The sequence below is a fragment of the Talaromyces stipitatus genome, genomic scaffold (genome assembly GCF_000003125.1).
Source record: "Talaromyces stipitatus ATCC 10500 scf_1105507295523 genomic scaffold, whole genome shotgun sequence".
In the NCBI taxonomy this organism is placed as follows: domain Eukaryota; kingdom Fungi; phylum Ascomycota; class Eurotiomycetes; order Eurotiales; family Trichocomaceae; genus Talaromyces; species Talaromyces stipitatus.
This window is the reverse complement of record NW_002990113.1, coordinates 209,756-223,671: the sequence shown is the minus strand read 5'-3', so window position 1 is coordinate 223,671 and position 13,916 is coordinate 209,756. Positions and strand designations below refer to the sequence as shown.

Below are 13,916 nucleotides of genomic sequence, written 5' to 3'. Positions count from 1 at the left end.
TAGTTTACCTATCACAGTTATGTGCTTGTATATCCACAGGTATTTTACATTTTTGATAGTCTAAGCTTATGAAGGGAGTTTTCTATCTAGCCTGAGTGGTACAATGCCGCAGAGTAAATGTCTATCATATGATACCTAGGTACCTCCTCACTTCACAGGGTCACAGGGTAGGCACTATCGAAGGTATAAACGTTACACTATAACTACGTAAGTACTATAGATATTTCCTGAAAATAGAACTGTTACATTCAGCTTCATTTACGCAATGTTGTACAATAAAACTGTTGCATCGCATATCCTCAATATCACAAGGGCCTGGGTTACCGCATAATCAAAATAGCATGCCATATAGGTTATTGTCTGGAGTTATTGTAAAGGGCTGTATCTTATGCCTATCGTATAACTATCATATAAAGGTATTATTCCATGATTGCAAGAGGGCTTGTTCTTCTCCCGGCTGCCCCAACTTTTTTGTTTGATATGGCTAAAAGCATGCTTCTCACGCTTCTAATCTATGGTGAGTCTGGAAAAAGGTCACTTTCAAACCATTTCTCTTACATGAAACAGGAATTTTGAGACAAGTGAACGCCAATCCCATAGATAGCAGCATTGCAACCAGAACTATGGATAGTACCAGAACAGTATCCCTGCTCTGTTTCGCACCATTGAAGAGTGTGAGTTGTACTTGCCTCTATTTGTGTTTTATTGAGCTAATATCCAACTAGTGTGAGCCTCGCTTGACTTGCTGTAACTACCTATGTGTTGATATCAATACAAACAAATATAATTGCGGTGGATGTGGACAATATGTATGTTCAAACCTTAGCTGGCTTGGTATCATTCCGGCAGTTCCCCGTATAGCTGTCGTCCTATTCCCGTATTTTCCTCGTCGCTAATAGCAGATGGTCTGATACAGTGCCTAGACAAGTGTGTTGCTGGTACATGTCTAACAACTACATCGACTACCATATAGTAGCGCAGAGTACCAGCACTGAAAGATGCTGGCTTTATGTTGTGGCTTTATTTATAGTATACAGTCGAATTAAATTTAAGTTTCAGCGAGATACTCTCTCCATTCCAACGATTACGACTATGTAGGTAGCTAGGTAGACTCTATTGTTAGTTCTACATGTGACGATGAGCAAGCAACATCCCCTACAAATGTACAGTCCCTACAAATGCACAGTCCCTACAAATGTACAGTCCTTACGAATGTACAGCTCTCACAAATGTATGGCGTTGTTGAATATCTCCGAGATCACATAACCAGAGATGAGAGACAGTTTCTCTCTGCTAGGAGGATAGACAGAATGCTGGTGCAAACATCGGATTTTTTAGTTATCAGTGGCGCTCAATTCGACTAGTCAGTGTGCCTAGGGACAAAAGGCCAAGTGGGCTGGCTTTGAGGTCCCCAGATTCATGAAATCTTATACGGAGCCGTCGGGATGTGGCTGTATCTTTAATTTACTATTACTACGTATATTGACAACGTGGCGTGTGTGTGAAAGAGCGAAGGGGTGTGTGTGTGTTTCAATTTAACTGCCGTGGTTCGTGGCTCGCACGCTTCCCACCACTTTAGATTGATAAGGTGATTAATTTCAATAAGGGCGTAGACGTTAGCTTTTATACATTGTTTGAGGAACCGCTTTGTACTAACAACTTGAATATTCTCCTTGCTAAGTTTATAATGCCATTCATAGTGTTCGTAATCAACTAGGATTCTCATGTCTTCGAGAGCCGGCATATCAAGAAGAATCTGGGAGTCGTTAAGATCTCGATCAATAGCGATATATGGATGTTGTAAGGGCTCATTCAATAGTCATATTGGAAGCTAAGTACAAGAATACCAAACATGGAGAAAGAAAGAAAAAGCTAGGAATGTGAGGCTATCTGCAAACAAGATGTATTGTCGTGATCACGTGACAGAATCACGAACCCCCCTACGTAACCCTAGCATGTGACTACGTAAACTGAACTCTGCGAATAACCTCATTACTAACCGTTACATTACTCCCCCCTCTGTAAGACGCTTGCCCCCAAGCGCTCGGTTCCAACTCCTCTATCGTGTTATCGTTTCTGTCATCGTCAACAAATTTGTCCCTCTCTGCTGCCTTAATCCATCGTTGCAAGTTCACCGGGGGTCCCGGCTTCTCTGGATATCGATCGTGGAATGACTTCAATTGACGCGGTGTGTTCTTAAAATTCTCCGCTAAATACCACCTTGGATCGGGATTATAGCCTAGCTACTTCACTGATAATGAAGCTTATTCCATCTCATCTTTGAATCAAGGATTTTCTTCACCTCCTACTCCTGCTGATCATTAATCTCCACCAGCTTCGCTCTTTCCAAAATCTGACCCCTCAATGGCTCGGTCGATGACACACGCCATAATTTTTCTGATGCAAAGACGTCGTGAATTTGCATTTCTTCGTCTAGCTTCAATCGATAGGCCTGGCCGACTTTTTCGATTATCTTGTAGGGACCTGCAGCTTGGTCTGCGAGCTTCCGACTTGGACGATCTATTCTCCATCCTTTCGTTGATACTATAACTTTATCTCCCACGTCAAAGTCAACCTCTTGTCGGTGCTTGTCAGCTTGCTTCTTTTAACGCTGTTGCGCTATCTCTAGATTACCACGAGCAAAGTCCCAAATCTCTTGAAATTGCTTCACCCACACGCGCGCATTCTTCTCGTTGGCAGTGAACTTCCTTGGTGGATCTGGTTTCCTCCAGTCGAACGACATCCTTGGTTGAAACCCCTTTTCGATTATAAATGGTGACAACCCTGTGGAATCTTGAGGCAATGAAGCAGCCGCAAAATTAATAATTGGTAACCACTCCGACCAATCATCTTGAAAGTGGTTGACATATGGTCTCAGGCGTTGGGACAAATACTGATTTGCGATCTCCGTCTGCCCATCGGTCTGGGCATGATCCGCTATAGATAATGAAATCTTGATTCCTAATATACAGCATACCTCGTTCCAGAATTCCAACATGAACTGGGGACCACGATCCGACACAATAGAGTCCAGTAATCCTGTACGAGCGTACACGTACTTTATCCAGAGTCTAGCCAACTCTCTTGCATCAACGTTCTTACTGCACGGTATAGATATTGGAGTCTTGCCAAACCAATCAACCACCACGAACACCGTGTCGCAGCCTATCTTGTCAGGAGGATAGGTCATAAAATCCATGGAGATATGCTGCCACGGTCTGCTAGGGATTGGCAATGGATTCAATAGTCCTGGCGGTAAGTCTCTTCTTGTGTTTGTGTGCTTGTATGTTATATAGTTGTCGACATATCGCTCCACATCTTTGTTCCAGGTAATCCAATAGTAACGTGCTCAAACTAATTGCTTCATCTTGTTCTTGCCTGGGTGAGCTGTTGACAGTTGACAATGGATTTCATCTAGTAACCAAGCTCGAAGATCCCCCTCATCTGGAATAAATACCTGATCTTTGAATAACAAGACGTTTTCGTGCAATGTCCAGTTCTCGTCTCCCGTTCTCGCAAGCTCTCGGAATTGCTTATATTCAGGGCTCCTTGTGTTCGCGGTGATGACTCTGGAAATAACATCTATGGCAGTGTCCATTGGTGATAGCTCGACACTCCCCTAATTAGGAGGCTCATTATTATCTTCCCCGCCTTCTTCCTCTTCAACCACACTTAACGAATCTTTTACTGGCGAAGGCCCTAGGCACTTCTTTGGCAACATGAGCTGCATACACCCCTTCTTGCGGTCAACTGGAGTGCTTTCCCTCCAAGTTAATGCATCCGCCAGCGTGTTCTCCTTTCCTGGACGGTGCTTAATAACAAAGTGATATTGATTTACCAATTTGTATCACCTAGCTTGTCTAGTAGTAAGGCGCTTTGTCGTCATGAAGTACTGCAAAGCCATATAATTAGAAAGAATCTTGAATTGTTCGCCTCTCTACAAGCCCACCAGCTCAGCCCTCCATTCTTTTAGGGCTGACACAATTGCTAGGAGCTCCTTATCATAAATGTCGTAATTGAATTCTGCGTCGGTCATTGTCTTTGAGAAGTATGCAACTAAGTGCCAGTGACCATCCTCTTGTAATTGAGAGAACACTGCAGCGACAACTCCATCTGAAGCATTAGTTTCCAATTGAGAAGGCAACTCGGGCTGATAGTGACATAACACAGGTGCACTGGCAAGGCATCTTTTTAGTTTATTAAAAGCTTCTTGACACTTAATTGTCCATTTAAATGGCACATCCTGCCGTGTTAGGTAATTCAATAGCTTTGCTATTCGACTATACCCTCGTATGAACTTCTGATAAAAACCATAGAATCCTAAGAAAGACCAAATGCCAAAAATAGTAGTGGGAGCCTTCCACTCAGTGATAGCCTTGATCTTTTCCTGATTAACCTCAATGCCATCCTTAGTCACAATGAAACCTAGGAACTTTGTTCGTTCCACACTGAATTTGCACTTGTGAATTGCTGCTTGTAATCTAGTGGCTCGGAGTCGTTCCAACACCATTTTTACGTGAATCTGATGCTCTACCATGTTCTCACTATAGATGAGCAGATCGTCCACAAAAGCAATCAGAAATCTATCAAGGTAATCCATAAAGATGTTATTCACGAATCGCTGGAAAGTCGCAGGACTATTGGTCAATCCGAAGGGCATGACCTTATACTTGTAGGTATCATATCGACACCAAAAAGTAGTGTATTCCTCAGAGTCTGGATCCATACGAATCCTATGGAAACCTTGTCTAATGTCAAGCTTCGTGAAGATGCGTGCTCGACTCAGACGCTCAAAAACCTCATCGATCAGTGGTAAAGGATACTGGTCCTTCTTAGTCAATTGGTTGAGCTTGCGGTAGTCAACACAGAAACGCAATCCTCCTCCCGGCTTCGATGCCATGATAATTGGTGCTGCAAATGGTGAGCTACTAGGCTCAAGGAATCCTTTATTCAGGTTGTCGATAATATACTCTTGCGCTGCTTCCAGTTCATCTCTCGACATCTTATAGAGAGGGTTGTAACTCAACTCGTTCGGCTTTTCCAACTCAATTTTATGATTATAAGGCTGGTGCGGAGGCAACTTGTCCGATTCATGCTTGGAGAAGACATCCACAAAGTCTTTCAGGTAAGCTAGTAGCTTTTTCCTGATTTCCTCTTCTTCTAGTTTTTCCTCTAGGGTCTTTTTATCCTCAACGATCTTATCGATCTCATACAAGCTGGTAAAGAAGATTTGACTCTTCTTCTACTGTACTAAGCGATGGAAACCGTTTCCCCTAATCATGGCGATGTCAAGTTCCACTAACTTACAAGCTTCAGGATTTCTTTGAATTGGAAATAGAGGCAGATTCTCCTGATCCTTCATTGATTTCTTAATAAATTAGTTCATCCTTAGGAGTGTAGCCTCATAGCTCTTCTTGTATGATTGGCTATATTCCACGGGAACAGGTCTTAGCTGTTGCTTCTCGAAAGCCTGGTCTTGTCGGTCAGCATCTTTTTAATAATCAGGATTGATTTTATTCTGTCGCTTCAGAATCTGCTAAGGCAATCGCATATATCCCTTGGTAACAATCTCATCCTTTAAAGAGACTTCCTCTGGCCATAACAGTCGCTTCTTTGCACAGTCTACAAGAATGTTGTGCTTTGCAAACCACATCCTCCCTAGGATCACATCATGCTTGCCTAAATTAACGATAAGGAATGGCACGTCTAGCTGGCGACGTCCATCCACAATAAGCATGAATATGATGGCATGAGTAATCGGGGTCGCAGTCTTACTATTGTATTCTCTTACAGCACATTTGTTTTCTAACCGATGAGTCCTCACCTTGAGGAATCTGCTTAATAATATGGCGAAATTGGTATCTATAAATGCTAGTCTATTCGCTCCAGTATCAGCAAGTGCCTGTGTAGTAATTAAATGTGTATTCTTCGCTATTTGAATTGGTATTGTGAAACTATCCTTTTCACGTCCAATCAATTGACTGAGATCTATATCACACATGCTGACTTCTATTGAGCCTAAGAAGGAGACTTTCCCTGGGCTTACTCGTTTTCCGATTCCGAATTAGAGTTAGCTGAGCTCGCTTCATCTACCTTTTCTAGCTTCTTGAGGTCCGAACTCTTCTTTGCAGCTGGCTTATCATTATTAGGATAATCTCGACCAATGTGACCAGTTTGGCGACATTTGAAGCATTTGCCCTCTTTCATAAGCAGAGCATGAGCTGCATCATCCACCCATTCACCTTTCTTATTATCCTTGTTCGACGAACTGCTACTGGCAGCAGAGGGAGCAGGGGTTAAGCGAATAGATTTACTAGCGTTGGAACTAGCACTCGAATTCGTATTCATACCGCGACGACGTACTTTGCTCTCAACAGTAGAAATTGCTTCAAGATGATTTGCTGTCTTTATAACTTTTCTCACAAAACCAGTCCAGTCAAGGTCCGGGTCATCTACTTTATCAGTCAACTTACACTGCAGCTCAAAGCTCAGCTTGCTGTAAAGGTCTTCCTTCCAAGATCGAATGTCGGTCTCGGATTCTTGAGCTTCGTGAGTGAATTCTGTTAGGAAATCCTGGAATTTCATCTTGCTCGTCATCTAGAGAGCACGGTATCTAGCTTTTGCATTGGTGACTTAATTAACATCTTCAAAAATGGTCTTCAAGTGGTCAAACATGTCGTCAGCATCCATGAAGGGATGAGAAGAGTTCTTGCGAAGACGGGGCATTAAATGCTTAGCTGCCTGACCCTCACACATTTTCTTCACAAAAAGAATTCGATCCTTCACATTTGGGTAGTGATCCGCGTTGCTCTCTAGGGTCCCTTCCACGTCAATCAACCAAGATTCAAAGGTTGGATCGACACTGTCTGAGAGCTTCGCTCCCTTGGGCAACTTGATGGATTTTGGCGTGAAGGTTGATCTTGGTATACCTCCCTCACTATCACCCCAACCACTAGTTTGGAGGTGTAACTTGGCAAAAGCTTGTATGTACTGGTCACGTTCTTCTTGCAGTTTAACAATATCGTCGGTATTTTGCTTGGCCTCGCGACGAGCCTCTTTCAGTTCTTTCTTAAGTCGGGTAAGTTCTTCTTTCTGATTCTGATTCTGATTGGTATCCACTCCACCTGGAGCATCAAGATTCTCAACCATCTCATTGTGAGCGGCAGCAGCTTCCTCATACAGTTGGAGCAAGTGCTGTTGTCGACGGAGGACCTTGGCAAAGAGATAGTAAGGATTCTCCTCTGCCTCTTTGACGAATTCTTCTTCTGTGTAAGTTTTCTCGAAAATGGCTTCTGGATCTGCCTTGTCGAATTCTTCCATGTACGAAAGGAGACGGTCCTCTCGTAAGTTGGCGAGTACCTCTTCAGGCAGCTGGCTGACACAAGGCATCGCGAGTTCTATTCTATCGGTTCGGTTCTGTTCGGTTTTCGAAATCTTAAGAATTGGGATAAAGGGACCTTGTTGCTTGAGGCGGTGTTGTTAATGATAACAACGTTGCTGTACAGCTGTCAAGGTATTAATAAATAAAGAGGATGTTTAGTATAATGTAAGGGCTCATTCAATAGTCATATTGGAAGCTAAGTACAAGAATACCAAACATGGAGAAAGAAAGAAAAAGCTAGGAATGTGAGGCTATCTGCAAACAAGATGTATTGTCGTGATCACGTGACAGAATCACGAACCCCCCTACGTAACCCTAGCATGTGACTACGTAAACCGAACTCTGCGAATAACCTCATTACTGACCGTCACAGATGTCGGGTTTCTCTTTGGACGCCATTTTTATCTGTAAGCTTGAGGCAGACGTTGTAAGCGCTATAGGTTGGGAAAGTCTGTCTATCAATTGCTTAGAGGATTGGGAGATTTTAATTCCTGTAGGGTTTGAGGCGTAGTTCTTTAACCAATTTAATATCAATAAGGTCTACTTCTGTGTATGTATTAATTCTAATAATCATAGAGATTGCAGCGGCTAATAGAGGTACAATGCCTTGCGTCTTTAATACTTTAGTGACCCTCAGGGGGGGTATGGATCTGTCTGGAGGCTCCTGTAACAACGTTACGAGGGATATGTATAATTACATTCGCGAGGGATCACTGAAGATAAAGCACACAAGGTAGGGTATGGAAAGTCAATGTACTGAAACCTATTTTCCGTTATCCTGGAGCATCTGCTATCTTTATAGACATATAACTTATACTAGATCTCCCTTCTCCGAATAGCTCCAACAGTCGAGGTGGAGCTGAAACCATCCTCAAACATATAAATCTTCTCCTGGTGTAGCACCTCGCGCACCTATGAAAACGCACCCACGCAGGTAAAAAGTACTGCTGGAAAGAATCTCAGTGAAAATAGACCTCCTTGACAGTCTATTTACCAACTTTCGCCTGCTCAATCGACGTGGTTGAAGCATGGGTCCGAAAAGAGGTAAAAAGGGCACTCCGTGGCCAGAACCACGGTTTGCAGATGACCCTGATATACGCGCATACGTAGCTGCAGCCATCAAAGATCTCGAGGCACTGAAGAAGCACCAAGAAGCACTGGAGATTGGCATGCCCCGTGAGCTCTCGACTTCCGTGGTTGACGCGTTCTTATACCTGGCTCGAAGGGTGAAGAATACGCCTACGAATGAGCAACTAGCGCAGCGGCTCGCGAAGGTCGAATTACACGTGGAAAAGACGCAGAAAGAGGTATCTCAGGCCTCTCGAGAGATTACTACGACCAAAAGCAACACGAACCGCCTGGTGGAGGCAATATGCCACCCAACATCCCCAGAGACACGTACGCGAAAAATTCTCCAAGTGTCGAGGATTAGGTAAGCTAAACCTAATCAAGGAAAGCCTACAACATTGATACAAGGAAAATTCGAGAATTGAAGTCACAAGATTGAATCTACGAATCAACTTTACAGCTCTGTGTCGAGAATCTTCTATTTGAGATTGCGTGGATGGGATTCTCAAGCATAAATAGTGTCCAACAATCCCCTCAAGATGTAGATAGAAGAGTGCGCAGAATAAGGTCAATATCAATATTTCCACTATAAAGATATCTTTGAGTATTAAGCTTAACTGAGTTTGTGCTAGTGCACTGCAAGTTCCGATACCAAGCTTTAGTCACGTGACAACTAGCTCATGTTGGATATTTGATACGCTAATCCCAATCAGGATGTCATTACTAATCATGATTCCTGTTAGATAACTAGGTGTCGACAGGACGATACCTCTGACCCTAATTAAGAAAGTGCACATCGCCAAAATGCCCCTTGATACCAATCAACTACAGTGGTCAAACCTGTATAGTTTCATGTTTGTGACTCGGATTCTTCGCTTTGCCTTAGCTAAAATTCCTGTTGTTATTTCCCTTACTTCTCTGAGGCCGCATTGGAATATATAAAGACATAGAATCACCCTCAATTCTTAGAAGGGGAGAAGGGGGGAATACATACAATTTTGCTTGTTAATTCTACTTCCAATACGAACACTTTCCACGTAGCAAAGCTAGGAATCATTGCCGAATCTGCCCCCACGGATTAGTAATAATCCAACAATTCCTCGGAATAACGACATATCCGTGAGAACATGAGAGCCAAACTCAAGCCTACATTTTGGAGTCAGGATTGTCATTTATCCCGTAAATCCGTGATACTTTGCCACTATGATGTGTATATAAAGAGGATCAAGATGTGTAGTTAGCTATGTTTTAGAAGATGTGCAAATCAGAGTCAATTATTCCTCACCCAAATTGTACAACTCCTATCAGAGCCTAACCCCGTTCGGACTAGTACCAAAAGATTCCAATAGCTCAGAGTCGTACGTACAGGCCTGGGGACGTAAGGTGCCCTCGAACCCTCCCACGGTCCCTAGCGTGGGATTGAGTAGTGGAGGAAGCTTGCCATCAACCCCATATCCAAGCCAGGAGGACCTAGAGGTCTATCTGGAACATACCAATCCAAATATCCTCAACCCGATACATCGATTCCCGGATAAGGTGGTGGAGAAGGCAAATCTCGCAATACGCAGCACTCAAGGCACCACCATCGCACATTGACGAATTGCGGCAGCCCGTATACTACCTAGTGGCGATATTATACTCTTACTAGGCACAGTGGACGACGTCGACCAGCTTACCCGCAAGAAGGACTGGATTAGAGCATTCGGAAACGAAGCATGTATACAAAAACATACATAGGGCGTCGTTGTATACAGCGTCAACACAAATATTAACCCCAAACAGCCTCAATTCATAACCACGCTTACCTTAGACAACGCCCCAGTATTTGCGCAGCTTCCAGCCTCTATAAATGTCACACACACGGGCTAGCTCCTAAGCAAGTATAAGATCAAGGAACAGAAGCTCACAAATGCCCACCTTGTAGTCATATTCGATGATAAAAGGATTGCTAATTTTGCAATCCAACACAGTCTTATTATTAAAGGAAGACAGCACAATGTCTCAATATACAACAAAGCAGCCAATCTCCAGCAGTGCTTTAAATGTCAGATGTATAAACATATCGCCAGGCACTGTCAGTGCCAGATCTGCTGCGCGTACTACGCTGGATCTCATGATATAGGGGATTACCCTACACCGAAAGAGAAAGAATATGCTAAATGTGCTAATTGCACCGCAGAAAATGTCCATATCAAAGATCCTGCTAAGAGACTCAATACGAAACACTTTGCGTACGCGAGGGAGTGCCCAATACAAGCTACATGCCTCGCAGAGGCACATCAACGACGTACATACAGCCCACAATATCACACTCCTGTGATACGACCTGGCAATATTCAGCCTGGAGCCATCTCACCAAATGACCCTACACCAGCTGAAGCAGCTAATACAGAGCGAAGTCCTCGCGCACCGGCTCGTATAGCCACCACACGTCAATCTGCCAACTCAAGTAGTAAGAGCGCAGCAGCCGCCCAAAAACGAGTGGCAGAATGATCTAAGCTGAGCCAATAAGCCCTACATCAGGTGATCCTACCAATAGATCCTCGAAAAAGCCTATGAGAGCGCAGTGGGATAAAGATCTAGTTATAGATGCAGATCCTAATCCTGAACCTAAGACAGGATCTGAGACCCAGATCAAATATATATATAACACACGTGCACGTCAGAATATGAAGCCTCCACCAGGAACCCCAGTTCTGCAATCAGATATTGCTCCACTGGAAATTTCACATGTGCAAGCTGTTAGGACTGTCCGCTAAAGTAAGAGTGTGCGTACAATCCCAGACGATGACTCATCTGAGGATGAACTTACCCAGCTATCAATCCACGAAGCCCCTCAGGAGCCAATCGAGCCAGCTCAGGAGGCTAATACGCTAATAACCACGAACCTTAAAGACAGCACCTGGGCTAACAATCAGTAATATATTGTAACACCAATCGACTACAAATCCTGTAGAGGGCTAGATCCAGCCACATGGGAGGTCCAATACCATAATAGAGATCTGAGCACATTAACTGTCGGTTTATCTACGTCTAGGTCGCTAGCACTAGTCACGTAGAACAGCTATTCCGACGAGCTGACGAGCCTGATCAACATGGTATAGAATTCCTGATATTGATGACTGCCCCCCAAGAGTAAGGGGGACGGGGAGTGGCTAACTACATATATACGCGGCACGCACGTGCCGCGTTAGACTAACTGATATCCAGTGCCGAAACGCGCTAGGTTTGATATTCACGTTCCGACATTAACACTTCATACAGCCGCCCATGGAACCATCCATATTCATAATATATACAATCTAGGAGTCAATAGCAACGAGGAATCTATAATTAGCGCCCTGCAAACCGCCATGGCACCTAGGGCGCAGTATATTGTATTGGGGGACTTCAACTGACATCACCTGCTGTGGGCGGGCCCGCGGTACTGACACGTTGACGAGGAGGCCACCGAATTGATTAATCTTATAGATGAGCATGGGCTTGAGCAGCTCCTGCCACCAGGCACGATCACGTACGAGAGGGTTAACGCCAAATCTACAATTGATCTGATGTGGGCATTGCACAATCTAGCCAACTGGGTAGTAAGCTGCAACACCAAGCCAGAGTGGTGGTATGGAGCAGATCATATCCCAATCTCCACTTAGTTCAACCTTATAGCTGTACGTGTTCCTCCAATGGTTTACAAGTAGTGGAATGCAATAGATTGGGACCTCTTCCTTAAACTGATGGACATATATAATTGGCACCCAAGGGAGCTCAATAACAATGAGGCGATCAATGAGGCGATCTACTATCTAGTTGAGGTAATTAATCAGGCAGCTGAGTAAGCGACACCTACAAAATAGATCAGCATCTACTCACGAGCGGGCTACACCTCAGAGATGGCGAAGCTTAAACACCATGTATCTAGGTGTAGACGACACGCACATTGTATAAATATAGATTAGGCATGGGAGGACTACGCAGAGGCTAGGAAAGAGATGAAATGGCGCACCAATGAGCTCGCACGAGATCTACATCGCCAACGAATTGAGCAGGCAACAGAGTCAATAGATGGATTCTGGAGAATTGCCCGTTGGGTCTACAATAGGGGCAAACCACGTGCCATGTTTACCCCAACATTACACTACAATAACACGAGTTACACAGCCCTAAAGGAGAAAGCAGCTCTATTCCGAGAGGTCCTCCACCCAGAGCCCCTGGAGGCAGATCTGTCAGATATTGGACCACAATATAGATATCCCAAACCGTATACGATGCCACCAATCACATTAGACAAAGTCCGAACAGCAGTAACCAATGTGAAGCCCAACAAAGCACCAGGGCTAGATGGGATCCTCAATCTAGTCCTACAAAGGCTGCTCCCTACTATCGAGGCCTATCTCGTTAATCTCTTTAATGCATGTCTACGTCAACAATACTGCCCTGACTATTTCCGAAAGTCGACAACAGTCATCCTTTGCAAGCCTGGAAAGCCTGATTACTCTAATCTAAAGGCGTACTGCCCAATAGCGTTACTGAGCACGATTGGCAAAGCACTAGAATCAGTGTTAGCCAGACGTCTCAGCTATCTAGTGGAGCAATATAATCTTTTACTAAAGCAACATATTGGAGGACGTCGCGGCTGCTCATGCGAACTAGCAATCCATCTCTTACTAGAAGAGACCCATAGTGTGTGGAGAGAGGGCTCACGAGTAGCCTTAGAGCTTGCACTTGACGCGGCAGGGGCTTTTGATAACGTTAATTATATAAGGCTGATACACAACCTACGAAAGCGCCGGGTACTAGATGACCTGATTGGCTGGATTAAGAGCTTTCTAAGCAATCGCCGCACATCAATCACACTCCTAGAGGGCAATATGGGGGAATTTCTAGTTAATACAGGTATTCCGCAGGGCTCCCCATTGTCACCAATCCTATTCCTATTCTTTAATGCAGATCTTATTGAGCAGATACTCACTGAGTACCCGGACGTGATTGTACTTAGATATATTGACAATATCTTTATCATGACATATGGGACCTCCGCCGCAGCTAACTGCTGCATACTCACTAAAGTATACTAGGTTGCAGAGCGCTGGGAGAGGTCACATGCCTCTAAATTTGCGCCTGCCAAATATCAACTTACCCACTTTTGGCGGAAGCACCAAATAGTGCCTAAGCCGAGTGGTAGGCTGGATGTACCTCTCACAATCAAGGGAGTAGAAATTAAGCCTACAGACTCAATCAAATATCTAGGAGTTTATCTGGATACCCACCTCACTGGGGAAGTGCACGTACAGGAGATGAGAAAGAAGGCTGCAAAACTGGTGGCGGGATTAAGCTCAATTGCAGGATCGACATGGAGAACGCCCCTGGTTCATCTAAGGAAGATATACATAGCTGTCCTCTAACCATAGATCATGTACGCGTGCTCCACGTGGTATATACGAGGTGGAAGAGGGTTCACCGGTGCGCAGCGAGC

At 44.2% G+C, this 13,916-nt stretch overlaps 5 protein-coding genes across 5 annotated transcripts, besides 4 other annotated features; 3 read left to right on the top strand and 2 right to left on the bottom strand.

Moving 5' to 3' along the window:
• Window positions 1-1,535: 1,535 nt before the first annotated feature.
• On the bottom strand, window positions 1,536-5,281 carry TSTA_060520 (gag/polymerase/env polyprotein, putative; the record flags this gene model as incomplete). Its single annotated transcript, XM_002339905.1, has 10 exons — window positions 1,536-1,573; window positions 1,630-1,756; window positions 2,001-2,220; window positions 2,310-2,595; window positions 2,635-2,953; window positions 2,978-3,348; window positions 3,403-3,619; window positions 3,689-3,811; window positions 3,950-5,216; window positions 5,247-5,281. 10 exons carry the CDS (start codon window positions 5,279-5,281, stop codon window positions 1,536-1,538), a joined length of 3,003 nt encoding a protein of 1,000 aa, XP_002339946.1.
• Window positions 2,543-5,176: a mobile genetic element.
• Window positions 4,334-5,167: a mobile genetic element.
• A 255-nt stretch (window positions 5,282-5,536) lies between the features above and the next one.
• Window positions 5,537-7,389, bottom strand: TSTA_060510 (uncharacterized protein; the record flags this gene model as incomplete). Its single annotated transcript, XM_002339904.1, has 3 exons — window positions 5,537-5,981; window positions 6,047-6,597; window positions 6,643-7,389. The coding sequence occupies 3 exons, from the start codon at window positions 7,387-7,389 to the stop codon at window positions 5,537-5,539; spliced, it is 1,743 nt and encodes a 580-aa protein (XP_002339945.1).
• Window positions 5,597-5,944: a mobile genetic element.
• A 1,020-nt stretch (window positions 7,390-8,409) lies between the features above and the next one.
• Window positions 8,410-8,813, top strand: TSTA_060500 (uncharacterized protein; the record flags this gene model as incomplete). Its single annotated transcript, XM_002339903.1, has 2 exons — window positions 8,410-8,585; window positions 8,639-8,813. 2 exons carry the CDS (start codon window positions 8,410-8,412, stop codon window positions 8,811-8,813), a joined length of 351 nt encoding a protein of 116 aa, XP_002339944.1.
• A 1,632-nt stretch (window positions 8,814-10,445) lies between these two features.
• Window positions 10,446-10,942, top strand: TSTA_060490 (uncharacterized protein; the record flags this gene model as incomplete). The annotated part of the gene is made up of 2 exons (XM_002339902.1): window positions 10,446-10,545; window positions 10,629-10,942. The coding sequence occupies 2 exons, from the start codon at window positions 10,446-10,448 to the stop codon at window positions 10,940-10,942; spliced, it is 414 nt and encodes a 137-aa protein (XP_002339943.1).
• Window positions 10,943-11,763: 821 nt separating this feature from the next.
• Window positions 11,764-13,916: part of a mobile genetic element that runs on past the window's edge.
• TSTA_060480 (transposon I factor, putative) lies at window positions 12,334-13,845 on the top strand (the record flags this gene model as incomplete). Its single annotated transcript, XM_002339901.1, has 3 exons — window positions 12,334-12,354; window positions 12,400-13,431; window positions 13,519-13,845. 3 exons carry the CDS (start codon window positions 12,334-12,336, stop codon window positions 13,843-13,845), a joined length of 1,380 nt encoding a protein of 459 aa, XP_002339942.1.